The sequence below is a fragment of the Pangasianodon hypophthalmus genome, chromosome 1, assembly GCF_027358585.1.
Source record: "Pangasianodon hypophthalmus isolate fPanHyp1 chromosome 1, fPanHyp1.pri, whole genome shotgun sequence".
Taxonomy (NCBI): domain Eukaryota; kingdom Metazoa; phylum Chordata; class Actinopteri; order Siluriformes; family Pangasiidae; genus Pangasianodon; species Pangasianodon hypophthalmus.
Window position 1 is genome coordinate 24,735,872 of NC_069710.1, and position 27,025 is coordinate 24,762,896.

A 27,025-nucleotide genomic window follows, 5' to 3' on the forward strand; every position below is an offset into this window, starting at 1 on the left:
GGCTGCTATGATGCAGGACTAATACGATATGGCTGCTATGATGCAGGACTAATACAATATGGCTGCTATGATACAGGACTAATACAATATAGCTGCTATGATACACTGACTAATACAATATGGCTGCTATTCATTCTATAAACATAAAGTCACTGAATCTGTCATTCTTGTGTCCATGTTGCTGTTTGTGCATTTTAGATTTGTGTATTTATATTGGTTTAGATGCTGATATATCATATTTAACACTATATTCAAGCATGCTTAAATCAAATAAGAATGTGACTTTGTATGTTGAGTCTTTCTGATTTACCCCATCCCCTTAATATTTTTAAATATGCTCTAAGTCTGTTGTCATTATACATGTATACAACTTTAATACACTAAAAGTTGCATAAACACAGACACTATACTATGTGCAAAACCTCCAACCCAATACCATGATCAATAAACACAGAATATAGTAAACAGGTCAGTCTATGACTCCTACTGTGTAACATAGCCAGAGGGTCTGTGATTGTTTTTAACAGTGGTGGACATCACAACCCACCATTATCTAAGTTAATATATTTATTATTGAGTTCTTCTAGTCAATTTGTGTAGTAAATAGGACAGTGCCATATTTGTTCTACCTACCAGCTAAGGACAGGCTCCAAAGACAAGTCTAAAAAAGTCCACAGTTTGCACATTCATAGAGTTATTGTGGCCTAAATCAAGCTGTTTTGCATTGGATCCAAGCCCATTAAAGTCTGAACAGAACCTTTTAAATCTTACTGCCAGGAGTGTCCTACTTTAGACAGAAGTAATTCTGCCTGTTTTAAATAAAGCTGCTTGATCTCTGATATTTTTGTGCATTTCATTATGTTTGTCATATGTATGTTTTTTTAATCATTGTGATTTTGTGACATTTACCCTTTTTCTTTGCTAGTAATATAATATAATATAATATAATATAATATAATATAATGTTGTCTTACCATGTATTTGTCTTAAAGAAATATATGTGAAAGAAGCAATCAAAGAGTAGAACGTGTTTCATGTTTATTTTATTGTTTTTTTCCCCCCAGAGGCTCAGGTCCTTCCATTAGGAAATCGAAGTATAAAATGTAAGGGACATTCTTAACACCTCATGATGAAAAAGAAACAAAACATGCTAAAAACAAGTTTAAAAAGCTTTGGGCTCAGATACAGGACACACGTTCTCTAGATTCATGTCAAAAATTGTAGTGCCTTCTTGTAAACTTTCTAAAATCTGTCTTTTTAAAGTTCAAGTTTTCCCGCATGATCCGTTCTACATTCCTGTACCACTAATGCCATCCAGGCTTTCCCTCTGCAGACGTTGGTTGGCGTCCAGGCAGGAAGACTGAACAGCGCTCTCAATTTGAATCTCATCCTTGTTCCTGCACTTCTGATTTTCCTTCCATCATTCCATAAAACGCTCTCACTCTTTGTAAACCATTTGACTGAATACTGTGAATGAGGACATGTTGAAGTGGCATCATTGTGCAAATTCGTCCCATTGTAGTGCAACACTCACATTAGGAGGAATACACAAACACTTTTAGAATCATGACTTGAATCTGTTCAGGGCTTTTCACGTTTCCTGTGACTGTTTAAACAGCAAAACAAGAGTTTAAAATGAAAGAGAAAAAAAAGAAAAATAAAATAAACTATGGGTCTGAACACTCGTATCACCATTAGGGAACCTTCCCCCCATCTCCATCACAGCTTCATTTTTGGACATGTGTATATTTATCTTGTATTATCCAGTTTGCACAGCAATTAGCTTATTGGCCAGATCAATATGGATGGTTTCCCAAACACAGATTTAAAACTAGTGTCAGTGATTTCTCCACTGAAAATCTTTTCTAGGGTAGGACTAAACTTAATCTGGGTAAAGGAAAATAGGCCACATCATACCTTTTCTGCTGTGAATAGCGAGGGAGTGAAGACATTGGTACGTTTAAAAAGAAAAAGTAGATTTGTAATGAAGAACTATTACTACTAGTGTTTTTGTTCTGTGCTCAAGAACATTTGTTCAAGACTCCTCTGGTTGTTTTGGCCCCATTTGTCTAGTGCTAACTTTAACTTCAAGACACGTACGGTTGATTCCGCATGTGCTGTGCTACATTTTTCTCCCCCTTAAATACCACTACTCCCTTTCGAATCCTGCTCCCACTCCCCTCCCCACTCTCAATCTTCTGCTTCTTAGGCGACCTCCTCAGCTTCCTCTTCAAACTCTCCCTCTTCTTCAGCTGTAGCATCCTGGTACTGCTGGTACTCGGACACCAGGTCATTCATGTTGCTCTCAGCCTCAGTGAACTCCATCTCATCCATGCCTTCTCCGGTGTACCAGTGCAGGAAGGCCTTGCGTCGGAACATGGCAGTGAACTGCTCAGAGATGCGCTTGAACAGCTCCTGGATGGCTGTGCTGTTACCGATGAAGGTGACGGCCATCTTGAGACCGCGTGGTGGGATGTCACACACGGCTGTCTTGACGTTGTTGGGGATCCATTCTACGAAGTAGCTGCTGTTCTTGTTCTGCACGTTGAGCATCTGTTCATCTACCTCCTTCATGGACATGCGGCCACGGAAGACGGCGGCTACGGTCAGGTAACGACCATGGCGTGGATCACAGGCAGCCATCATGTTCTTGGCATCAAATACCTGCTGTGTGAGCTCGGGCACAGTGAGTGCACGGTACTGCTGGCTTCCCCTGCTGGTAAGAGGTGCGAAACCAGGCATGAAGAAGTGCAGACGTGGGAAGGGCACCATGTTGACGGCCAACTTGCGCAAGTCAGCATTGAGCTGCCCAGGGAAGCGGAGGCACGTGGTGACGCCACTCATGGTAGCAGAGACAAGGTGGTTCAGGTCGCCGTAAGTGGGAGTGGTAAGTTTCAGAGTGCGGAAGCAGATGTCGTACAGAGCTTCGTTGTCAATGCAGTATGTCTCATCTGTGTTCTCCACCAGCTGATGGACAGAGAGTGTCGCGTTGTAGGGCTCCACCACTGTGTCAGACACTTTAGGAGAAGGTACCACGCTGAAGGTGTTCATGATGCGGTCGGGATACTCCTCCCGGATCTTGCTGATGAGCAGTGTGCCCATACCAGATCCAGTGCCGCCACCCAGCGAGTGGGTGAGCTGGAAGCCCTGAAGGCAATCGCAACTCTCAGACTCCTTACGCACCACATCCAGGACAGAATCCACCAGCTCTGCTCCCTCTGTGTAGTGGCCTTTAGCCCAGTTATTACCAGCGCCACTCTGACCTGGACCGAAAAAGGAGTAAACAAGTCAATATCTGTAAACGTCATTAAAATATTCAGATATTTATATACTGAAAATAAATCTCAATTACGTTTTTACAAATCTATTTACATTATTCATATTGTAGCCTTTAATTTTAATCAGACTGAGTCAGAAGCTGTGATTGACAGGCAGGTATAGAGAATAGCTTGGGAAAGAAGTTATAAAATAGCAATACATCTTAAACACCTGTAAGTCTAAAATCTATTTTACTGGACTATGCAAAATTACGAGAAAATGTAAATCAATCCCCAAATCTCTTCTCCAATGACGCACCAAACACAAAGTTGTCGGGTCTGAAGATCTGTCCAAAGGGTCCAGAGCGGACTGAGTCCATGGTGCCAGGCTCCAGATCAACTAGAATAGCTCGGGGCACATATTTACCTCCTCCATTAAAAAGAGAGGGAGAGAAAGAGAAAAGAGAGAACAGCAGTTCAGCACACATACACATAACTTATTTATAATGTATAAGAATTAACGATATTTGCATCTTTGCTGTGATGTATAATAAACATTAATTAATTCTTTATGTGCTTAGTAGTCCTCTGACCTACATTAAAGTGTGTGTGTTATTTTACAGTGGTACCTGTAGCCTCATTATAGTAGACGCTGATTCTGTCGAGCTGCAGGTCGCTGTCCCCATGGTAGGTTCCTGTTGGGTCGATGCCGTGTTCATCGCTGATCACCTCCCAGAACTAAAAAAAAAATTCAGTCCACAATAACTTGACTCATTCCTTCAATTACAAAATAATACTCACTCATCTCATCTACAGTTTAAATGACTTGTTTATTTTATGACTGGGAGACATGGGGTAATAAAAAGAGGTACAAAATGACAGCACAGCATGTGTCTGCTTGAATTCCAATAGCCCCTGCAGTTTAAGTATTGACTCAGATGTAATTATTTATTGAATCAAATGCAACTGGTGGTGTCCTCATCAATGTGTGTCTGAAAATACTGCTCTGCTTGTGAGTATATTACATTTGGAGAGTGTGTGAAGTAGCATATAAAGTGCACTTTATTACTGCTAATTTGTTCTCTGGGTGAATTTGTGTTTGATCTTAATCTAAATTTTAAAAAAAAAGTACATACTGATGTTCAAGCAATGCGTCTTACTGAATTGCTCCAATTACCTCAATTTGCAAGACTAAAAGTGCTGAGGAAAAGAGAATAAAATGAGAAGCCTGTTAAGACAGACACTGAGGTATATGTGGCAAAATTGCTTTGAAAGAATGAGGACAACATGTAGGGGAATTGCTGCACAAAGTGCAAGCCAAGACCTCCCTCTCATTACGCCGTCAAACCACAGAGGCAAAACCCATGCTCTTGTCAGACGCACCAATCAAACCTAACTTGCTTTGTCACCATATATGCTAGTCACTGAAAAAATCAATAGCTGCTCTGTAATGTCAGGATATTCTCACATCTCCGTGCTGGCGCTATGGTCGGGTTAGACTGGATTGTTAAACAGGCAGGGACAAACCGTGATTTACCAACTTGCTATTCACCCTAAGTCTCTGAGCAGCTGGAGACCCCATTGCTAGAGCCACGTCTTCCATCTGCTGGGGCTCGCCCCTCCCTGCACACACACACACTCACACACACTCTTCAATGACTGAATGCCGAAGTACATCCACGCCCACTAATGCAGGGAATACACTGAAGGCATTATCTTAAAAGAATTGGGCTGACCAAGCCTATTGAATATCTGAGACAAATGTGACCTGTCCTTTAAAAAAAGAAATGAAGGAATTTTCAGCCATGATGCCCTGCCTTCGGTGATAAAACTGGAAAGTGTCTATTAATAGAAGATATAGTGGGTCAATGGCATATTAAATAGTATACAAATTTTAGTAAAATGGGCAGGTTTAGATCAAATTTCTCTTTACTTATGTCGATAAGAACAAATGTAGCAACAGATCAATTGCTTAGCCTGCAGCCCATCATGGCAGAGATTCTACTCCATCTACTCCAGCTCATTGTTCTACAGCCAAATATAAAGGATTTATGTGCTCCTATATAGTTCATTCAAGTCCAACTGGACACAAATGAACACTAAAATTGTTCATCTATGTGCTGTGATGAGGTTTCTAGGCTGAGAACTAGTTTTTCTTTGTCCATGATTCTCTCGCCCCACCCTTCCTATTCTCTGAACGAAGAGCAACAGCTTCCACTGAAATATCCACATTCAGTAAAATAGGCTATTGTGTTAGGTTCAGTAGGCATGTGTAGATTTCTAATGAAAAAAAAAAGATATTTATATAATATTTTGCCTATAATGTATTGATGTAGAGTACTAGTCTAATGATGTGCCCTGCTTGTCAGTGTGACAGCTGTTTAAAGGGACGGGTGACGCCCGGCAACAGAACAAGATAAAGATGGCTCACGTTTCACACCCATCCCACACTACAGCACTGTATATCTTTTTATTAATCCATTTTATTTTCACATAGCTGACTATCTATCATTAGGAGGGTAGTTTGCTGTTTGGGACATGGCCATGGTAAGAAAATACCATAATGAGCCATTTTGTCTGCTGATGCAGAATGAGGTCTTTTTTTTTTTTTTCATGTCCACATTAATGAGGTTCATGAATGAAATAAATTAGACACAGTTAAGTGTATTTTGGCTGCTTGATTATCTGAGATTTACAATTGTTTCAAAATAATAAGGTTCTAATAATAAATAATAATATTTTGCAATGTTTTAGAATGATCTGAGTTCTAATATTCTTTTGATCATAATTACATATTACAAATAGCTGCATATAGGATAAAGCAATTTACATTATATATATATATATATATATATATATATATATATATATATATATATATATATATATATATATATATATACACATGAGTTAAAAGTGATACACATCTTTATTACTATGCATTTTTATTGTAAGTATGAGGCAGATAAGGGTTTGAATGTGGTATGAGGCAGGAAGGCCACTCCTCTGGAGTCTGGAGCTTTTCATTGTTGCATCTCCAAGCTGCAATTTACCTCAATACATTTGCAATATATAGAATTTTTTTTTAAGCTGTTCTTACCTTGGCACCGATCTGGTTACCGCACTGGCCGGCTTGGATATGAACAATCTCCCTCATGATTACTTGGTGTAACGGTGTTGGTTTCTCGGATATAACGGCGTGGCTGCGCTGTGCTCGCTGTAGCCGGACAAAGGCTTTATATTCCTGGATTTACTCCAGAGCGAGACTGGGTGCGCTGTGGGCGGAGCCAATACAGCACCCCGCCTACTTATCATCTGATTGGTTAGAATGAGGCAAAAGCGGCAAAGATCAAGCCAAGTGGATTATTATTATTATTGTCATTCCTCTGTACAGCTTGTATACATTGTGACCAAATGTCGTTGGTGCAACGCATAACAATACAATAGCACAGGACATAGGACTACATAAAGTGCAGAGACATCACACTGTGAGATGAGTGCAAAAAAAAGACAATGAATACACAGGACAGTGTACATTATCTAGACATGACAGTGGAACAGTATTGTGTGGAAAAAAAAAAAACTAGTGCAACTATTGTGTAGTGTGACAGCAATACTGAGTGTAAGGAAGCAGAAAAAATAATCTCTTAATAATAAAAGTGTTCCATAGCAGCATTATAAAGTGCAGGTGTGCACTGATGTTAGTATGAGAATCGTACTGGATTAGGTTTCTGACTACTCCAGGTGAGGGGAGGCAGCAGTGTGTTGTGTATTCTGACTGCCTCAGGGAAGAAGCTGTTGCGAAGTCTGGTGGTGGTAGCATGGATGCTCCAGCACCTTCTCTCAGATGGCAGTAGGGTGAAGAGTCCATGAGAGGCGTGGTAGAGGGTCATCCACGTTACTGGTGGCCTTACTGATGCAGTGGTTGTTGTGAGAGGTGTCGATGTTGAGTAGAGAGAACCTGGTGATCTTCTCTGTGCAGTTCCGATAGCAGACAGTGAGACAGCTGGTCAGGACGCTCTCTATTGTCTCCCTGTTGATGGTGGTGAGGATGGGGGAGGGAGGTAAGCTCTCTTCAACCTCCGTAGGATTTCTTGACTACAAAGGTCCAGGAGAGGTCCTCTGTGATATGCATACCTAGAGCTCTCCACAGTCGCTCCATGTATGTGATGAAGTGATGAAGGGTCTACGTGGGTCTTCCTGAATTCAACAATCATCTCTTTGGTTTTATTGACATTGAGAGATAAATTGTTGTCTCTGTATCATTCTGATAGCTGCTCAAGCACCCCTACAACTACAATATCATCAGCAAACTTGAGGATGTGACTGTATTTGCAGTGTAGTCATGAGTCAGCAGTGTAAACAGCAGTGGTCTGAGCACACAGCCTGGGGAGCACTGTGTGGTGGTGCTGGAGGGGGTTTTGAGCCTGATCCTGACGTACTTGGGTCTCCCAGTCAGAAAGTCCAGGATCCAGTTGTAGAGGGAGGTGGTCAGACTCAGCAGGCTCAGTTTTCCTCTGAGTTACTGTGGGATGGTTGTGTTAAATGCTATGAACAGCATCCTCACATAATTGTCCATGTGGGTCAGAGACAGGTTAATGGCAGCAGACGTGGAGTCCTCTGTTGAGTGGTTAGGACAGTAGGTGTACAGGAATGGGTCCAGTGTGGTGGGAAAACTGCACTTTATGTATTTCAAGACTAACTGCTCAAAACATTTCATGATGGCAGGTGTATGTGCGATAGGCCGGTAGTTATTGAGGCAGAACACAGACAATTTCTTTGTCACAGTGATGGCTGTCATCTTGAAGCACACAGGAACAACTGCTTGGTTCAGAGAAATGTTGAAGATGTCTGTAAGGATATCTGCGTGCTGATCAGCACATTCCTTGAGCACCGCACCAAGTATATTGTCAGCTTTCTATAGGTTAACTCTGTACAGACAGAGCCGATGGAAGTTCCAGTCATCTTCCCTGCTGGAATGTTGTTCTGTGCTTCGAACCATGAGTACAACTTGTTCAGTGCTTCTGGGACTGAGACATTGCATTTTACCTCTCTGATAGTCTGGGACACGTGGGTCCTTCCTGTGCTGAGGTCTGACTTGTTGCTTGATCTGAAGGCAGAGTCTCAGGTTTGCAATAGTGTGCACACTTCTGCAGTCATCCATAGCGTCTGAGTTGGTGATGGCTTAAAGGAAAGAACATCATCTATGCATTTGTTAATGTAGTCAGTCACCGACGCTGTGTATTCCTCCAAATCTGTGGTGTGGTCATATGTAGCAGCCTCTCTGGACATGTCCCAGTCTGTGTGCTCAAAACAGTCCTGAAGTGCTGAGACGGCTCCCTCAGACCAGGTTCTCACCGGTTTCAGAACCGGTTTGGCACATTTCAGGAGTGGGCTGTATGCTGGGATCAGCATAACAGAGATGTGGACTGAGCAGCTCACTATATGATTTTTCTGGAAATAAAATGAATTCAGTTACAATTTAGTACAGTTGAAGCTCATATGAATATTTACCTATATATATATATATATATATATATATATATATATATATATATATATATATATATATATATATATATATATATACATTGTGTAATATTCTACTTCTCATTGAGTACATAGTTACTATTATTATTTTAATGGATAGATATTATTAACATAAGTGCATTTTTTAGAAACCAACATCTATTGCATTTTAAATAAATACTATTTAGTGCAGTAGTGTGCATTTTTGGACTGACTTTTTGTGCCAACAAAAAATGTAAAGGTGAAATATTAAGAACAAAAGTTGGCACATGCTTTTATACACAATTCTTCCCAATAAAATTGAATGATCACCACAGATGGGAAACATGTTTCTGTACATGATATACCACTTATACAGTTCACTTTGATACAGGCCCTTCTGCTCTTTGCATGATTTGTTGAATTTGCTGTTAAATTCAAATAAATATACATTACAAAGATACAAAAAAAACCTGGCAATGTGCAGAGATATAGAGGACTGTTTCAGCATTTGAGATTTACAATACGCTCTGTGGAGATCCTGTGTACTGTCTGTGAAACAAATCTGTCCCATTTCCTCCAGACCTTGGTCCTGTGATTCTAATCTAATCTAATCTAATCTAATCTAATTCAGTTTAAATATAGAACAGCACTGCCAGAAATCCCCCCTTTCTAACATTTCACCATCTGTTTTTTCTTTTCTTTTTATTGTTTTACTCTTTTGTCTTTACGACTTTATTATTAAAGCAGTTCTCTTTTTTATCTTTTACACTTTTATAATGTGTTGTGTTAGTTTATTTAATTTCTTTTTTTTTTCTTTTTAAATTTCTACCCTCTGTTTTTTGCTAGTACTCCTTAGTGAAGCTGCTTGGACCAGTTTTCATTATAAAGTATGAAGTTGCCTTAGCGTGTCTTTACCACCAGGTGGCGCCGTGTGCTGTAAATCAGTGGGCGTGGTCGCGTGTTTGTTGTTTTCCGGTCACAGGGCGTGGTCAGCGTGTCTGCTGTCTGGTGTCGTGTTGCTGAGGTTTTCTCGCACGCACACATACACACACACACACACACACTCAGCTGGAGGAGGGGTTTTACTATAACTGTGAACACTGCAGTGTTTCCAGACGTTCAGTGACTGTACATTTCTGCCTGCATTCCTGCTGCTTTTCCAGCTTTTTGCTTTCGGTAAGTGCTCTATGTGCGTCACGTGATTCACGCTACAGCAGGTTGAAGATACTGTGTAACAGATCGAGACATTATGTGGTTAGTTTACATGATGAGGAGCTAGTAGGCTAGCTGTTTACAGTACACTGTTGATCAGACTTTACCCTTTCTTTTGTAGACTTGTTTTTCTTTAATGTAAAGAAAAGCATTATTGCTTTTTTCTTTAATGTAAATAAAGCATTATTGCTTTTTTTCTTTAATGTAAATAAAGCATTCTTGCCCTGTTGGAAGGCAGTGTGTCTGACTGCTGTTTATTTCGTGTTATCTGCATGGCTACGCTAACTAACCCAGCTAAGCGCTTGAGGTTGGAGATTACTGAGCAGAACTGGATTTAAAGTCGGTTTTATATATATATAGCGCTTACTGTAGAAAAAATGATAACGTTAGGAAGTGTAGCATATCACTTTTATGTAATTCTGCAGTGTAATGTTCGCTCTTTTCAGTATAAAACTAGCCAGGCCTTGGTTAATCCTGACACTGTAAGCTAGCACTGTTAACATTAGCTACCTGTAGTGGTTAGTGTGAAATGAATTACAGGAGGTGTGTAGGTGCTGTGGGTTGTGTATGATGAGGACCATTTAAATGCCTTTAGCTAGCGCTTCTACATTGCTGAAAGCATACAGGATGTTTCTCAGTAAATGATCTGCCATGTCAGTTTGATGGATGGATGATAATGTGGTCTGCTTTTGACTTCAGCCAAATGGAGCTGTACAAACAGGAAGTGACACAGAGAGAGGGAGAGAGAGGAAACATGATAAAAGAGAAGTCATGGGATTTGGACCTGACTCGGTTCACTCTCCCTCGGAAATACACTGATTAGACATAACATTAAAACCACCTGCCTAATAGTGTGTAGGTCCCCCTCGTGCCACCAGAACAGCTCTGATCCGTCACGGCATGGACTCCACAAGACCTCTGAAGGTGTGCTGTGGTATCTGGCACCAAGACGTTAGCAGTAAGTCCTGTGAGTTACGAGGTGGGGCCTCCAAGGATCAGACTTGTTTGTCCAGCACATCCCACAGATGCTCGATCGGATTGAGATCTGGGGAATTTGGAGCCCAAGTCAACACCTTGAACTCTTTGTCATGTTCCTCAAACTGTTCCTGAACAATTTTTCAGTGTAAACATTTCTGCAGCAATGTTTAGGTAGGTGGTATGTGTGTGTGTGTGTGTGTTTAAGGAGTTTGTTTAAATCTGAATGTGTTTAAATCTGAACTCTGTGCAGGTCTCGGCCAGTCTGAACATGTTCTACACTTGCGGTCCCAACGAGGCCATGGTGGTCTCAGGTAAGGACATGCCGCTCCTCAGATAAATTTTTTTATTTTTATTTTTTAAACGAGTAATTCTCTGTAAGTATTTGACCTTTCACTTAGGACGTGCCACACAGTAATCTCACTTTATTCATTATGAATAGCTGCGTTCGAAAAACCAGAGGAGCAGCTCATTTCCTGAGTCACCTGACCTAAAACCAGATTGCGAAATCCACAAAAGTAGCAGATGTTGTGAATATAAAATGTGAAGACACACAGTGGGGTCCAAAAGTCTGAGAACACACTGAAAATCTGCGATTTTCTCTCATTTAAAACTAAAAATAAACAGAAGCTTTTAGTATTTTGAAAAATTTTGAAAAAAAGAAAGAAAATGTAAAGTATCTTCAATATTCAGTATTCATGATTCTGCAGAATTAACAGGTCACTGTTTAAACTACTTATTAGATTTTCCATTAAAGCATGTGTTCAGAAAACAGTCTGATGGAGTTGATGTAAACTTGTGGAGGTTGTGCTGCTTGAGCGCACATCATTATTAAAGCAAAGGAAATTCATATAAATATTTCTAGATTCTATTCTTCACTCGTGTTATTCTTGATAAAATCTGTTTAAAAAAATATGTTAAATTAGAAAAGAGTGAACAATAGAAGTGTTTTCATGAATGGGCTCAGACTTTTGAAATCAGGTTTGATACATAGTTTGCAGTGTACAATACAGAATGGTGCTGTGATTAGATTAGGTTCGTTATTTTGTAAAATAAATACATGGGAAATCAATGTAATCGGTCATTTATGTAATACTGAAAAGGTAAGCATTTATGGCGTTTAATATCGTAGCACAGTATACTTTGTGAAGAGTAATAGCTAACAAGTCTCACATAAACTAGGCGTGACTGACAGATTCCAGGTTGTCATGTATTCGTTAAAATTTCATATAAATTTTTAATAAGGATTTAAGGATGGGTAAAAATAATGAATTGTTAAACGGAATTCTTCTTGATAGACACACAAAATGCCATAAGAGGAATTTTACATGGGCTTATGCATTCAATTTTTTTTACTATTGAAAAATATTAAACGTGGCAAATATTGCTGCTGAAAAATAAACAGTGAATTACATTAAACCTAGTGTTTGTAATGATGGATGAAATAATAATATTTTTAAGAAGCAAGTGGTTTTACTGAACTGAAAAATGGACTACATAATGTAGTCCATGGGGAAAAAAAAAACAAAAAAAAACAAAACAAAACTCCAACAAAGTGCATAGAGGTTTCACATTGTTTTATAATCCCATTATGGCACCCAGTAAGTGTAAATGGAGTTGAATTTGTCTATATGTAATCTGTCAAAATGTATTAGGAATGTGTTTCACTGGGGAAACTATCATTTGTTGGGTTACAAAATGTCCTATGTGTGTGGTGCTGTTTGAGTATTCTCAGTATTTCTCAGTTCTCAACATATAGAATATTTGCCATTTAGTTTATGTGAACATGTTCTTTAAAATCAAGATTTTGTGGTCACCTGAATAATTTCATACCTGTCTTAAAACGAACCACACCCATATCTTGTAGTGGTAAAAGTTTATGGTTCACGGTTCATGAAAATAAAGATAAAAATCATTGTAAACTGTGAAAAAAAGAGAGTCTCCGTCTGAACCTTAATTTGCATTATCAGGTAACATGCGTATTTATTTGAGTTGAACCCCAGGGGAAAAACAAGTAATTTCATCATATAAAGCCTTCTTTTGACATACTCTTGTCTCCATCTTCCTCTGTCTAGCAGTTGCTTTAAAATCAGTGATGGATCGTGTTGCAACTGTTGCAACTAAGTTCAGCTTTTCCATTGTTTCAGACTAACGCTGCCATGATTACACAATTGATCCTACAGATAAAAGGACATTGCGACTGTAGTTGTTTGATTTTTGTATAATGGAAACATAGTTTTAGTAATAGAGGCTGCAGTTAGTGTTGGGAAAGTGATACAGATGTATGTTTCTACACTAATTGTTGAGCTGAGTGCATTCTGGGATCTGATCTGTCTCTTCTCTTCTTATAGGCTGTTGCCGCTCTCCTCCACTTATGGTTGCAGGAGGACGAGTGTTTGTCTTCCCTTGTATTCAGCAGATTCAGAGGTACATATTCAGTACTGTTCTGTCCACTTAAAAATACTGAACAAAAGTGTGTTATATCTTGTTATCCAAAGAGCAAGGAAAGGTCTGAAGATAGAGTGTACTTTAAAGCCTTTATTCCACAGTACTCATTATCTGTAATGAGCTGTCCCTTTGCAAGCATTCCCCTGAAATATCCATCAGTGTGAATGAAATGAAAATGAAAACTATAGCAATAACGGATTGGTGATGAAATAATACTTTTAAAATTTCAAATTATTAAAATAATTAATAATGAAATTCAACAATGTGAGTAAACACATAACATGTACTCTCAAGTCAAATGAATTTTCAATCTAATTTCTATCTACCACATATGTAATTATAATAATAACCTTTATTTAACCAGGTAAGTCAATTGAGAACCAGTTCTCATTTACAATGACGACCTGGCCAAGAGGCAGCATAAAAAGCAGGTACAAAACAATAAAGACATTATACAATTACAAATAACACAATTATAAACAGTGACATAAAAACAGACAAATAACTAAAAACAAGTACAATGATCCTGTACCATTGACTGAATTAAATTTTCAAAGGAAGTAAGCGAAATCAATGAACTAAGCTTTAAGGTCTGCTGCAGGTGATTCCAGTCATCGGCAGCAGAAAACTGAAAAGCGTAACGACCAAAGGAGGTACGGGCTAAAACTACTAGAACGCAAATTATGACTTGTATTATGAATATTAAGAAGTGACTGTAAATATAGCGGAGTTTATGTAGCATAAAGTCAGTTACCATAGACAAGTATTCTGATGTTTCCCTGTACTGAACAAAGAAAGGAAAACTGTTGAATCAACTGAACAAAATTTCTTTTGTTTTGGAAAGAAATTTCTAGCACACGGTGCTTAGGATCAAAGGTCATAATCATCTTCTAACCCAGGCTTACAATTGATTTCCAGAGATACATGGCTTAACATGGCAAACATTGCTTAAAAATGTGGAATTCAGCATCAGGTTTTTTTTGTCTGATAACAGTTCAAATATAAACAATATAAGAGTAACTCAGCTGGCTGGCTGATGAATAATGGGAAGAGTGATTAACTAACATAAACATAAACATTGCATGGGTTTGCATGTTCAGTGTTTACAGTGTGATAAATGTTATCAGTATGATTGACCACGATGATCACAGCACCAGGAAATCCACCAATCATGTTGTGACCTAGCATAAAGTCTGGAGTATGTAGAATAACTTGATGGTTTTATGGCAGGAAGGGACAAAGCACTCGCCCAAGACAATTATGTGCCTTTTGCTGTCAGTTTTTTATTTGTTATCGCCTGATGGACAAAAAGACTTAGTAGGCTGTTTATATGGCACTCACCAGCATTTTTTTTTGTCATGTACATCAACCAGAAGAGTTTCATTTAATATGTATTAGTTAAAAATGCTGCAATCGGTTCATATATTTCTTGGGAAGGTAAAGCATGTGGATGCATATTGAGCTCAGTATTTGTTCCTGGATCCCAGTGCCTGCTACCAATATAAACTGAGGACACATTCTAGCTGCTGGGGGCTTTGATTAGTCTTGTAAGTTATATTGTCACGCTAGTCTGTAAATGTGCACTTATCTAGCTGACTTGCTTGACATACATTTTAACTTCCATTTATTTTTGCCAAGTTCATTTCCATACAACATGATACATTGCAAGTCAGTGAATTTATGGTTTGTCTACCCCTGTGTGGGGTTCTCATAATAGTCTCTTTTGGCTGGATTTTTAAATAACAACAAACAGAACAGGGGAAATACTAAGAGAAGCAAACAATAAAATTAAGAACCGTAGACTAAAATTTTTTTTGCGTGAAGTAGCCTGGCAGTGTCCCTTTCCAGCAACAGAATATCTACAAAGAAACTTAAAAAGACTGACTTCAGTGAAGGAATAGGTGCAATATGAAATTTGAGAGCTGTCTTTTTAACAGCAGTTGAGCAAGCCATTAGTATTTTCTTGTGAAGAGTGTTTAGATTGAAAAATGAGTCATCTCTGAGCACAGATAATGCTGGAGATATAGGATTAGCTTTTACTGAAAGAGAGGACAACAGGTCTGCAGGCTGCATCGATTTCCCAAAGATGTTTGACAAGGGGACACTGCCAGAATACATGGAAAAGGTACTAATGGCATTTAAGGAATATTTGGAACACAAACAGAAGATTTCATTTGTAATGTGCAGTGGGAGTTATATAAAATCTATGTACAAATTCATAATGAATCAACCAGTGATAAAATTTTTTTAGATGAAGCAAATACATTCTTCAAATAAGATCCCAATCCAGTTCCCCATTAGCTTCATACAAATCCTAAGACCATACTTCCACTATCCCAAAGGGGTGGGCATTAGAGATAAACTTATTACGAAGAGTGGATACCAAACACCGGGAAATATTAGTAGGCTTAAAAAGATCAACTAGATGGTGAATTTCTGCAGGAAGTCTGAGAAAGAAAAAATAGGAAGAACCAGGGATGGAATAAGAGTTCTTTTGGCTGGATGTATGGTACTAGTTCACGCCTCCTAACAGCCAGTGGTGGTGTGTGACACCTGGATAATACCTTTTGTGGATGCGTACACATGTTGAGATCTTCCAACAAGGTCGCACAGTGACGTATTACATAGTATTTGCAATACTCTCATTAGGTTAGAGTTGAGACATCAGTCATTCCCTTTCTCCATCTTGCCTGTGCACATGTCAGACTACATGATGGAGCTATCTGCTTAAAATCCTGTAACCACAGTGCAGGATTCAGCAGCTAGGTCCCAGAGTCCTATTTGTAGCCCCGAGATGGTTCTCACTGCTACTCTTATTAGTTGTCAGAACACCTGAGCATGCTATTTGGTGGCTTCCTCCTCAAGCACATCTGCTGGTCTAAATGGTTGATGAGATTTGGCACCCTTACCCAAGTCACCTTTGTGGGCCTGGCCCCTTGGAATAAATATGAAAATCTAGCAGTTCAGGAGTCCCTTCTGAATGCAAGAGCCCTCAGTACAAGGGCTTTGCATGCTTTTGTAAGTTGTTCAGGAAATAGTGGTCACCTTATCAGCTGGACCCTGTGCATTGTCCAATGTCTAGGATTTAGACTTTTCTCCAACAACTGCTAAAAGACAACAAGTCCACACGGTACTCTAGGAGACCAGCATGGGAGCTCCTCTTTGCACTGGGGACCCTCCTTATGATCCCCTGTCTGAATGAAGTGGGTTGAAGTGGGTTTCTTCAGAACTGCCTTGCCAGCAGTCACTTCAGTTAAAAGAGTCGGGGAGTTGCATAGTCTGGTAATAAGTTTGCCTTGCTTGCATTGGTGGCCAGATGACTCTGGGGTGATCTTGTGGCTGAGTCTGGGATTTCTGCCAAGGCAGTATCACTCAACTATGTGAATCAGATTATTGACCTTGTAGCTTTCAAGGACGTTGAGTCTGCAGAGTGTTCCTTCCTTCCTGTACCCGGTATGCACCCTACTGTGTTATTTGGACTCGACGACAGCCATCCAGGCTAACAGGCCAGCTGTTTATTTGCTCTGGGGATAAGACATTGTCTAAGCAGAGGTTAGCCCACTGGATGATGGATGTTATCAAGCTAACCTATAGACAGGCTGGATGCCCAACCCCTATTGTGACATGCCACTTTACAAGGAGTGTCTCGTCCTCGTGAGCCACTCCAGGAAAACTCTGCTGCTGCTACCTGGGCATCACCATGTACATTTTTAACCAGCTTCTACAAGGTAAACATTGCACCTCCCAGTGTTGTCAGTGAGGAGATCATCACTGAGCACTTTTCAGGGCAGTCCAAAGGTGAGACCTGTTCCTCATGATGTTGGTACACATTATCCATGGGTCTCACACTGCCCCTGGTAGTTAGAAGGGGTGAAAAAGAATGATTGTCATGCTGAACCTGCACAGCTTAGATCTGGGAATGACTGATGCATGATGGCAGTATTTGTAGTGAATACGACATCATGCATCACTACGTGAGTTTGTTGGAAGGTCTCAGCATGCCTGTTCACAAGGACTGTTTTATCCAGGGTTCAGAGGCCTATAGTCTCCCATGTAACTATTCTTTAAAGCCACAGAGAAACATGGTCCTGTCAGTAAAATGGTTTGGTTGTTTTTGCTTCTGGATTTGATGGCCACAGACTTTGTCTGAGGCTGTTACCATTAGCATGGCTTTAAATTGTCTAAATACATGAAGGCCAGCTTTTGGCTTTAAATCCAGAGTCCCCCCCTCTCTCACTCTCTCTCTCACTCTCACTCTCTCTCACTCTCTCTCAGGATATCTTTGAATACTTTGACTCTTAATGTGAAGAGTGATAAGGTCTACACCAGGCATGGTGTCCCCATCTCAGTGACTGGCATTGCACAGGTCAGACGTTCATACATTTTTACGTGTGCGTACACACTCACACACACATTTTCTTTCTCCCATACCAAAGTCTGTTATGTGTGGGATTTGGTGCATGCCTTGCAGGTGAAAATCCAGGGCCAGAATAAGGAGATGTTGGCTGCAGCCTGCCAGATGTTCTTGGGGAAATCAGAGATTGAGATTTCCCAGATCGCCCTGGAGACACTGGAAGGCCATCAGAGAGCCATTATTGCTCATCTGACCGTGGAGGTACTGAGACTACTCACATCACACACAGTGGAAACATGAGTTAATGATATATGAAAATGGCTAAAATGATCTTTGTGTTATTTTTGCAACTGGTGCAATTATTCCCCCAGTTAGCAACAACAGTTTTATAGCATTTATTTATTTATTTATTTATTTCCTTTCTTTTAAGTAAATAGTGCTTTTTAATGTGTGTCTACTCCCTGATTTCCTGTAGGAGATCTATCAGGATCGTAAGAAGTTTTCAGAGCAAGTGTTCAAGGTGGCTTCTTCTGATTTGGTCAACATGGGTATTGGTGTGGTCAGCTACACACTTAAAGATGTTCATGATGACCAGGTGATGTACATGTGCAACGCACCATAATTCATACACTCCCACCTTTTAACGTTTGCTATAAGCTGACGCTGTCTGTGGTCTTCCTCTTTAAGGACTACCTGAACTCTCTTGGTAAAGCTCGCACAGCCCAGGTGCAGAGAGATGCCCGCATCGGAGAGGCTCAGTACAAGAGAGACGCAGTGATAAGGGTACGACCTCTCTTATACCTGTGGTGCTTTCATTTTTTTCATAAAGATTTCCCTACATGAAATCTTGTTTGTGTGTTTAGGAAGCCCATGCACTGCAGGAGAAGGTTTCTGCACAATACAAGAACGAGATTGAGATGGCGAAAGCTCAGAGAGACTATGAGCTAAAAAAGGCTGTCTATGATACGGAGGTTAACACTAAGAAAGCAGAGTCTGAGATGGCCTATCAGCTTCAGGTACAGCAGTCACACTGACACATCTAAGATCAAAACCTATAACTTCTCAAACCAGACAGAAACTATCTGAACAGTGGATTTGTAAATCAACTTCAAAACACAGCTAGAGAGATGAGAAGTAAACATTCTTCCTTTTGGAAAATATCACTGGAGGAATTTGCTATGCTCCTGCATCAGGTGGCCAAGACAAAGCAGAGGATTGAGGAGGAGAAGATGCAGGTGCAGGTGGTGGAGCGCACTCAGCAGATCACTCTGCAGGAGCAGGAGATCACCCGCAAGGAGAAGGAGCTGGAGGCCAAAGTCAAGAAGCCAGCCGAGGCGGAGAGATACAGGCTAGAGAAACTCGCTGAGGCCGAAAGGTTAGCAAAGCTTTAAAAAGAAATAAACGCAGCTACGTTTTTCGCTGAACCTCTCTATATTGTTATGGCCCAGACCTTCAATCGACGTGTAGGACAGCTAAGCGCTTAAGTCACACCTTCTTTCTCTTTTTCACCTGACAGGCTGCAGCTGATCATGGAGGCTGAAGCTGAGGCTGAATCTATTAGAGTAAGTGTTTACTTGTTTTTTTCATGATATTTTATTGTCCATGCAGTATAGTCTCAAGACACTAAGATTCTACATATGTTGTTTTGAGACATTGCCTTAATTTCATCACTAACACATTAATGCAAATCACATTTCACATTTACTCTTTGCATGATACAGATAATGACTGTAGAAAGCCTGGAAGTTTTTTTTTTTTTTTTTAGGTAAATTTGAAAAAAAGGTGGAATCTGGAAAGGCAGGAAACTGGAATAAAGAACATTATTAAATTCGGCCAAATTTCTAACCTCTCTCACTGTCTCTTAGATGAAGGGTGAGGCAGAAGCGTTTGCCCTGGAGGCTAAGGGCCGTGCTGAGGCTGAGCAGATGGCCAAGAAGGCTGACGCTTTCAAACAGTACAAGGAGGGAGCCATGGTGGACATGCTGCTGGAGAAACTGCCCCTGGTCAGCCAGCACATCCGTCTTACCTATTAAATTCTGTCTGATTCGTCTAGTACAGGATTAACAACTAGAGCAATTCCTAAACACGTGATGTGTTCTTTCTTCAAGATGGCAGAAGAGATCAGCAAGCCCCTCTCAGCAGCTCAGAAAGTCACCATGGTGTCCAGCGGAGGATCAGAGGTAGGAGCAGCCAAGCTGACAGGAGAGGTCCTGGACATCATGATCCGCCTGCCTCAGACTGTGGAGAAACTGACTGGAGTCAACATCTCTCAGGTCAACATGCGTGCACACGCGCACACACACACACACACACACACACACACACACACACACACAGTCATTCTTAATCAGAAGTGCTTCTGTGTATATATACATACATGCACTAAGGCCTGGCTATATTACAACTCATCAGTGACTTCCCATTGCTATTATGAAACCATTAGGATTGAGCCTTATAGTATTCAGTCTTGTCAAATAGGTAGAAATGAAGGAATAAGACTGTTACACATGCACACAGGAGCACACACACCCACTGAAAGACAGAAAGACAGCACTATTCGTGCTTCCTGATTTTTTTTTTTTTTTAAATCAAGCATCAAGGTAAACAAAAAAGCTGCAATTAATACGAGCTGGCTCTTTCGTTCAAACTGGCCAAGTCATATAGTTCTATTGTTTATCCCCTTGTGTAATTTCTACCTCAACTGGATGATGTGTGCTTAGTCTAGTTACTTCTAGTTTTCCTTCTAGTAAGGCATTTTGTTAAATATATATATATATCCTAAAGACTCAACTTGTGCTTCTTAGATGTTTTTTTTTTTCCCACCTCTGATAGTGCTGTTGTTTTTGATCCCTTCAAAAAATTCATTTCAGACCATTTGTTATCAGCAAATAAGAGGATGTCAGTGGCAAAAAATGAACCTTATTTTTATTTTGTGGGCGACAGCGCGCAGCAGGTAATGCTGCAGCCTCACAGCTCCAGGGTCTCCCGGTTTGTTTCTGAGCTCAGGTCACTGCCTGTGAAGGCTCTCCCTGTGTTCGTGTGGGTTTCCTCCGGGTTCTCTGGTTTCCTCCCATCTCACAAAAACGTGCCAGTAGGTAGATGGGCTACACTAAAATTGCCCATAGTTGTGACTGAGTGTGCACATGGTGCTCTGCGATGAACTGGTGTCCCGTTCAGGGTGCACTCACCTAGTGATCCTGGGATAGGCTCTGGATCCACTACGGCCCTGACCAGTAGAAATGATTGAATATTTAATTAAATAAAAAATAACTTTCAACTTTTAGAAAACTGCAGACAATCATACTTTACATTTTCTTCTTTTTTTCATTTGGTGATTTTTTTTTTTTTTCAAATATTAGGAAAATAAGTAAATAAGGAAGAAGCTATAATATACACAAAAAGGACACCATTTAAAATAATTTTAGAGTAGGAGATTAAAATTGGTTCATGTTCTGGACCTGATTCAATTACAGAGAATTTAAATGTGCACTGCACACAGACAGAGTGTATCTAACAGTGCAGATCAGCTCCTCTGTATGTTTGTACAGTAGGTAGAGATGCTCTTTAACTTTGCTTGATGAAGGACAAATACTACAACTGTGTGTTCTGTGTTAACAGGCTTCGTCCACCCGCATGGGCTAAACAAGAACCTGGAGAAGTGAGAAGAAGCTGTTCACTAATGGATGCTGTGGTCACCTCTCCTCCTGTTTGTGTGTACACTTGCATGTTCTAAATGTTCTAGCTCCTGGAGCCTTATGATAGCTGTAGGCATTTTTAGGAGGGATTTATTACCCTTTATCTTTTTTTATGTCTGTTTTTATTTGTCAGCATTTCATTTTGTATGGAAAATTTTCCCCCAAGCTCCAGCTGAATTATTCAGGTAATTACTGTTAGTTGTGTAAAAGAGTGCACCATTACTATAGAATTGCTGCTTTTATTTTGACGTCTCTGTATAATAAGCATGCTCCTACTAATAGTTATAAAATCCCAAAGTGCATTTAACCAGTGTAATCCTCACATATTAACTGTCTAACTGTTACTGAAGCTACTGTCCTGTGTGCATACTACTAATGGCTTTACAAACCTCAATACTTGTTTAAACAGTATTCAATAACAATCCTTTTTGTTACATAAGCATATTGAAGGTTGTGAAATCTTTTATTTTAGCCAAGGTAAAGACAGATGGCATAGGATATGCATGTAAAATAACTCACTGCTCACAATTAAATCACAGCTGTGAGATTTTTATACTTTGCCCTCAGTGAAATAGAAATGTGTTAAACATGTATTGAGATTTGTACAGCCTGACGTGTGAATGGCGTGCTCAAACCAATGTGATTGCTCATCCTGCCTTTATAGTGCCCTCTTTTACTGTTACTGCTTCATTGTTCACTACTGTTCCTGTTCACTGTGCACTAGGTAGCGAATGTTTCACTCTTAAATTTATAATATCAGTGACCAAAACCTGCACTTAATGATAGGAAAGGAACGCAGCTGAATGAGATCTGCAGAAACCTTGCAGAGAGCAGTGGAAGGAAATGTAACAGAGGAGAGAAATGAAGTGGGTTAAAGTTGGCCACATCTAAGTGAAGTCTTTTAAATGTAGGTCAAGTACTGAGAGGGAAATTTTACTCATTTGACCTTAACCTCAAAAACAGTTTTAGTTAGTACAGAGAGAAAGATGTGAAGGACACACAATTTCTCTCTTTAGTCTAAGTTGAAGTGTAATTTGCTAGCTATTAATGCCAGATTCATCTGCAGTGTCTGCCTTCAGTTACCACCAAGTGCCTAAATACAGATTTTATTCACATTCTCGTACTGATTCAATTTAACATCCGGATAGCATGCATGCATTTTAGACCACATCTGTCCAGACCTATTTTGCTCTTTTATTGCAATACTGCCACTCTCACTTTGTAGTGTTTCTGTCAAATAATTATTGCATTTCTGTTATTTATATATGTTATCCTATCCCATACTAAACTCTTCTAATTATGTCATGTCAGCACTGTATTGTGGAATACAAGACAATATATAGGAAAGCAAATCAATATGATTGTTCAAGTTATTTCAAAATAAACTAAATTCAGTAACTATAGTGTTTATTTGTAAGTATAAACTGCATTTGTACTTTTTTTTTGTCTGAAATGGTTACTTTATTAAAACTACAAAAAAATAGACAACAGCCAACAACATTTAACACAGTCAGCAAAGCTCAGAGAGACAGACCCATTCAGACCCATTCACAACAATGATACCAAATATCAGTAACCAACATTATGTCCCATTGACTATTTACACATCCTCATATCCCTTTACATTAAAGAAACAGGAGCACAAGGCATAGCTGAAAAACTCTGCCTGAAATCTGAATTATAAAAATACAAGTTTTAGTTCAGGATTACAGTGTATCAAAAGGTTAAAGGACATTTGACATGGCAACATAACCATTTGTGAATCACATTCTTTCCTTCTGAATGTTACAGTATGTAGGGTTAAGCTAGTGGCTTTATAATCCTCAAACCCCACCACTCATACACGCATAAACATCTGTAGGTTACACAACCTACAAATCTGTCGGATATAAAAAGAATTCACTGCTGAAGTGCCACAAGAGAATTCTAAAAAATGGGGAAAAACTGAAACCAGCATTCTGATCTACTTTTTGTACTCATTCACACTGAAAACGAACAAAAAGGTTTGTAACGGCTCTGCTGTCGCTGATTGTAACAACTGACATCACAGTTGACAGTAAAGTGCAAATAAAGCCTCTTGTAGGGTTGGATAACAATCACTGCATAACAGTCATAAATCTTTCACTTACTGATAAACATATTTACGCTTCACTCTTCCTCCAAAATTCGACTTGGAAATCGTTTGTGATATCTTTATTGACGGTATGAAGCACTTCATAGCAAGGTTTCAGAGAACAGGTCACAGTAAGTCCCTGCTGAATTCACATCTAAGTTACTGGACCTTCACAGTGACTGGCAGTAGTGGGAAGTATGTTATTTCCTATTATTAACCAGTCAACGGTAGTGCAGTGGAGAAGGGTGGAATCAATGACTGTATATAAGGTGGAGAACGAGGTTCCACTGATTCCCACTGTGTTGTTTTGAAGCCAATATTTAGCTAAATTGAAAATTGCCCAGTTGTCTGTGTTTGTGCAGCAGAGTTAGGAGGTGGGGAGGAGTGTTCACCGGGTGCCCATCCACAGTCAATGTAAGAACTCCATTCAAAATCTCAAGGACAACTGAGAAACAAGTTATTAACACAGTGTGTAAAACTACCAATACTTATTATTTTTTATTAGCTTATTACAAGATGTTTATTTGATTCAATTATTGAAAATGTCACACTTCTCATCTTTGCAAGGTGTTTTAGGAAAATGAATTTGGTAAGCATGAAAAACTGTAATGAGCATCCTCTTGAAGGTCATTAAGAACAGGTGATTGCACAACTAGATGAGGCTTTGCTATATCAATGCTCAAAGTTATTAACAGTCAAATGATGGACAAGCTCTCTGCTGTTATCTCTATCAGTTCTAGCATGTCAGATACATATCATCCAATAACTTCTATAAAACACATTCCTCCTTAAAAACCATCTTGAGATAGAGACTAATGTCGAGTGAAATCTTAGGACTACACGCGCAACCTGGGCTTTTCAGTTTGTGTAGTCATGGCAAGACGAAGCTTCATGAAGCGGTGAAGCTTTCCAGCCAACCCTGTTGAAAAATGGTCATTTCTTGAGAGCCTCCTAGTGGTCAAAAAGCATAACACAGTAAAAGTGTCTGAGATACAGCACTGCCTGTGTAAAATTTGGACCAATAAAGCCAAGAAAAAAAATCAACAGCAGATGTAAGCCAGGTCAAACAAGGGATTCTGGAAAGTCTTTTCCATTTTTATCATAGTCTAGGCTTTAAAATATATAATACACCCTCACTGTCCACTTTTATTAGGAAAGCCTGGACATGCAAATATCCAATCAGCCAGTTGTGTGGCAGCAGCCCAGTCCATAAAACCATGCAGCTACAGCTCAAAAGCTTCAGTATATGTTCACATCAAACATTAACATCAAATGCTGCCTGTTTTCTGTTTTTCAATATTCCAGTTTGGTGAGTCTGTGCCCACTGCAGCCTCAGATTCCTGTTTTTAGCTGATAGAAGTGGAATCCTGTGGTCTTTTGCTGTCGAAGCCCATCCACCTGAAGTTTTGATGTGTTCTGAAATGCCTTTCTGCTCACCATGGCTGTAAACAATGGTTATTTGAATTAACGTAGCCTTCCTGTCAGCTCGATTCTTGTCTGACCTCTCTCATCAACAAGCCATTCCCACCCACAGAACTGCTGCTCAATTAATGTTTTTTTTTGTTTGTTTGTTTGTTTCTTGTAACATTCTGTGTAAGCCCTATAGACTGCTGTGCATGAAAAATCCCTGGAAATCAGCAGTTTATGAAACACTCAAACCAGCCCATCTGGCACCAACAACCATGCTAGAGTCAAAGTCACAGTGATCACATTTTAATGGTTGATGTGAACAATAACTGAATCTCTTGACCTGTATCTGCATGATTTTATGAATTGCAATGCTGCCACATGATTGGCTGATTGGATAATTTCAAGAATGCACAGGTGTTTAAAGTGGCAGGAGCGTATGTGGATAGAGATATCCTTCTGTATGTTGTTAGAGCTTATAATGCTATTAGTGGTGCCACAGTTTTGTTGCTTTTATAGGTAATTGATATAATGATGTCTGTAAAATCTAAAAGATTAGTGTGCTTCAACTGACCAGTGACAGGGTTTCTCAATGAGGCTTTGAGATGTAATTGTGCTTGTACATGCTCAGAATACAGATTAATCGAAACAACCTGCCAACTAGAGCCATTTTGAAGCAATCCTTGCGTCATCATCGATGCCATCATTACACAAACATCGATACAGACCTCGACCTTGACCTGACCTTCTCGACACATGCTATGAAGCTTCCAAACATATCATCACTACCTATAAGGATGTGGGTGGGGTTCAAAATCACGGCCAGCCGCTCGAGTGTATCAGAGAGATTTTGTTGTCCATCGGATATACAGTCATTGGGAGGAGCCCCATCCAGCACTGTATTCTATACGGTTACAGCACTTTATATTATTTATGTTAATTCAATGAAGACTTGTCACTTGATTAACTTGGCAACACTGGACAATGTTACTTATTTTTCAAGTTTACATAATTATTCAGTTGCTCAGTAATTCATAACAGACGTTAATTGGTAATGAAAGGCTAAAATTGTTGAGGAGGCTGCAAGTTTGGAGAATGTGTCAAAATGGTTATGGAGCACCATGTCTTTGATTTTATTATGTGAAAATAACACCAAAAATAAGCATGTAATTATACTAAAACAGAAAATCCCTCAACCAGTCTTAAGTATGTATACTGCTTATTGAGTTATTCAGAGAGAAGTGCTGTAGCCTTGTGTTTCAAATTTAGCAATTACACATCAACCACTGAACCCAGCAAAAAGGCTCAAGATCGGAATGAAGAACCCTCATACCCAGTGTGAATACTGAGATTAGACAGAATTCACTCCTAACTACCAGTTACCTCTGCTATAAATGTTTCTATGCATACTGCTTTTTTATTTGATTCTTTGTTGTGCTATGTTTAAGTACATTTTATTTGCTGGGATCACAAAGGTTATGCGTGTAATAATAGAAACTATTTCATTCACAGTCTATATAGTTTTCAGCAATAGAAAAGCCCTCCACCTTTTAGTGTAAAATGGTTATCAGTGAGAGATTTAAGATGAACTGCAGATTCGTGATTAGTTTCAGGACTACAGATTAACTAACATTAGGTTTAGGGTGTAGGGATTAGGGTTCTAGGCCTGAAGCAGGTCAAGCACGAGAACCGAACCAGCAGCATCTCTCAGCCCCGACCTGCCAAAGGTAAATTATGCAAATTTACATAAGAGTGCTTAGCTCCGCCTACTTCTACACCAACTATCACCTTCACCAGCTTGTGCAGGCTACACAAACACCTCTTGTCTGCGTGAAGGAGAGGTTCGCTTGTCTCATGCATCCATCTCTTTACACCATGTTCATGGCATCCTCGGTGAGGAAAGAGTGAATCTGTGTGAAAGAGGGCCTGAGTTTACAGTCTCTGTTCCAGCAGCTCAGCATCAGCTCGTACAGGCCCTGGGGACACACTGCCGGCCGATTCAGATATACCTAATACAGAGAGAGAGAGAGAGAGGGAGAGGGAGAGAGAGAGA

The 27,025-nt window shown here is 39.7% G+C and overlaps 3 protein-coding genes across 3 annotated transcripts in view; 1 reads left to right on the top strand and 2 right to left on the bottom strand.

Annotated features, from left to right (window-relative positions):
* Positions 1-1,028: 1,028 nt before the first annotated feature.
* tubb5 (tubulin, beta 5) lies at positions 1,029-6,515 on the bottom strand. Its single transcript, XM_026940058.3, has 4 exons — positions 6,358-6,515; positions 3,887-3,995; positions 3,577-3,687; positions 1,029-3,263 (listed from the first exon to the last, which is right to left on the bottom strand). Exons 1-4 carry the CDS (start codon positions 6,412-6,414, stop codon positions 2,206-2,208), a joined length of 1,335 nt encoding a protein of 444 aa, XP_026795859.1. The 5' UTR covers positions 6,415-6,515; the 3' UTR covers positions 1,029-2,205.
* Positions 6,516-9,784: 3,269 nt separating this feature from the next.
* On the top strand, positions 9,785-22,850 carry flot1b (flotillin 1b). The gene is made up of 13 exons (XM_026940059.3): positions 9,785-9,944; positions 11,209-11,269; positions 13,307-13,382; positions 17,679-17,769; positions 17,875-18,018; positions 18,233-18,352; positions 18,445-18,540; positions 18,621-18,773; positions 18,951-19,132; positions 19,274-19,319; positions 19,623-19,760; positions 19,866-20,030; positions 21,376-22,850. Exons 2-13 carry the CDS (start codon positions 11,227-11,229, stop codon positions 21,397-21,399), a joined length of 1,278 nt encoding a protein of 425 aa, XP_026795860.1. The 5' UTR covers positions 9,785-9,944; positions 11,209-11,226; the 3' UTR covers positions 21,400-22,850.
* Positions 21,968-27,025, bottom strand: part of ddr1 (discoidin domain receptor tyrosine kinase 1) — a 43,295-nt gene continuing 38,237 nt past the window's right edge. The window contains exon 18 of the mRNA XM_026940053.3: positions 21,968-26,981. Coding sequence (XP_026795854.1) covers positions 26,841-26,981 — 141 coding nt within the window. The 3' untranslated portion in view covers positions 21,968-26,840. The remainder of the gene's footprint in view (positions 26,982-27,025) is intronic.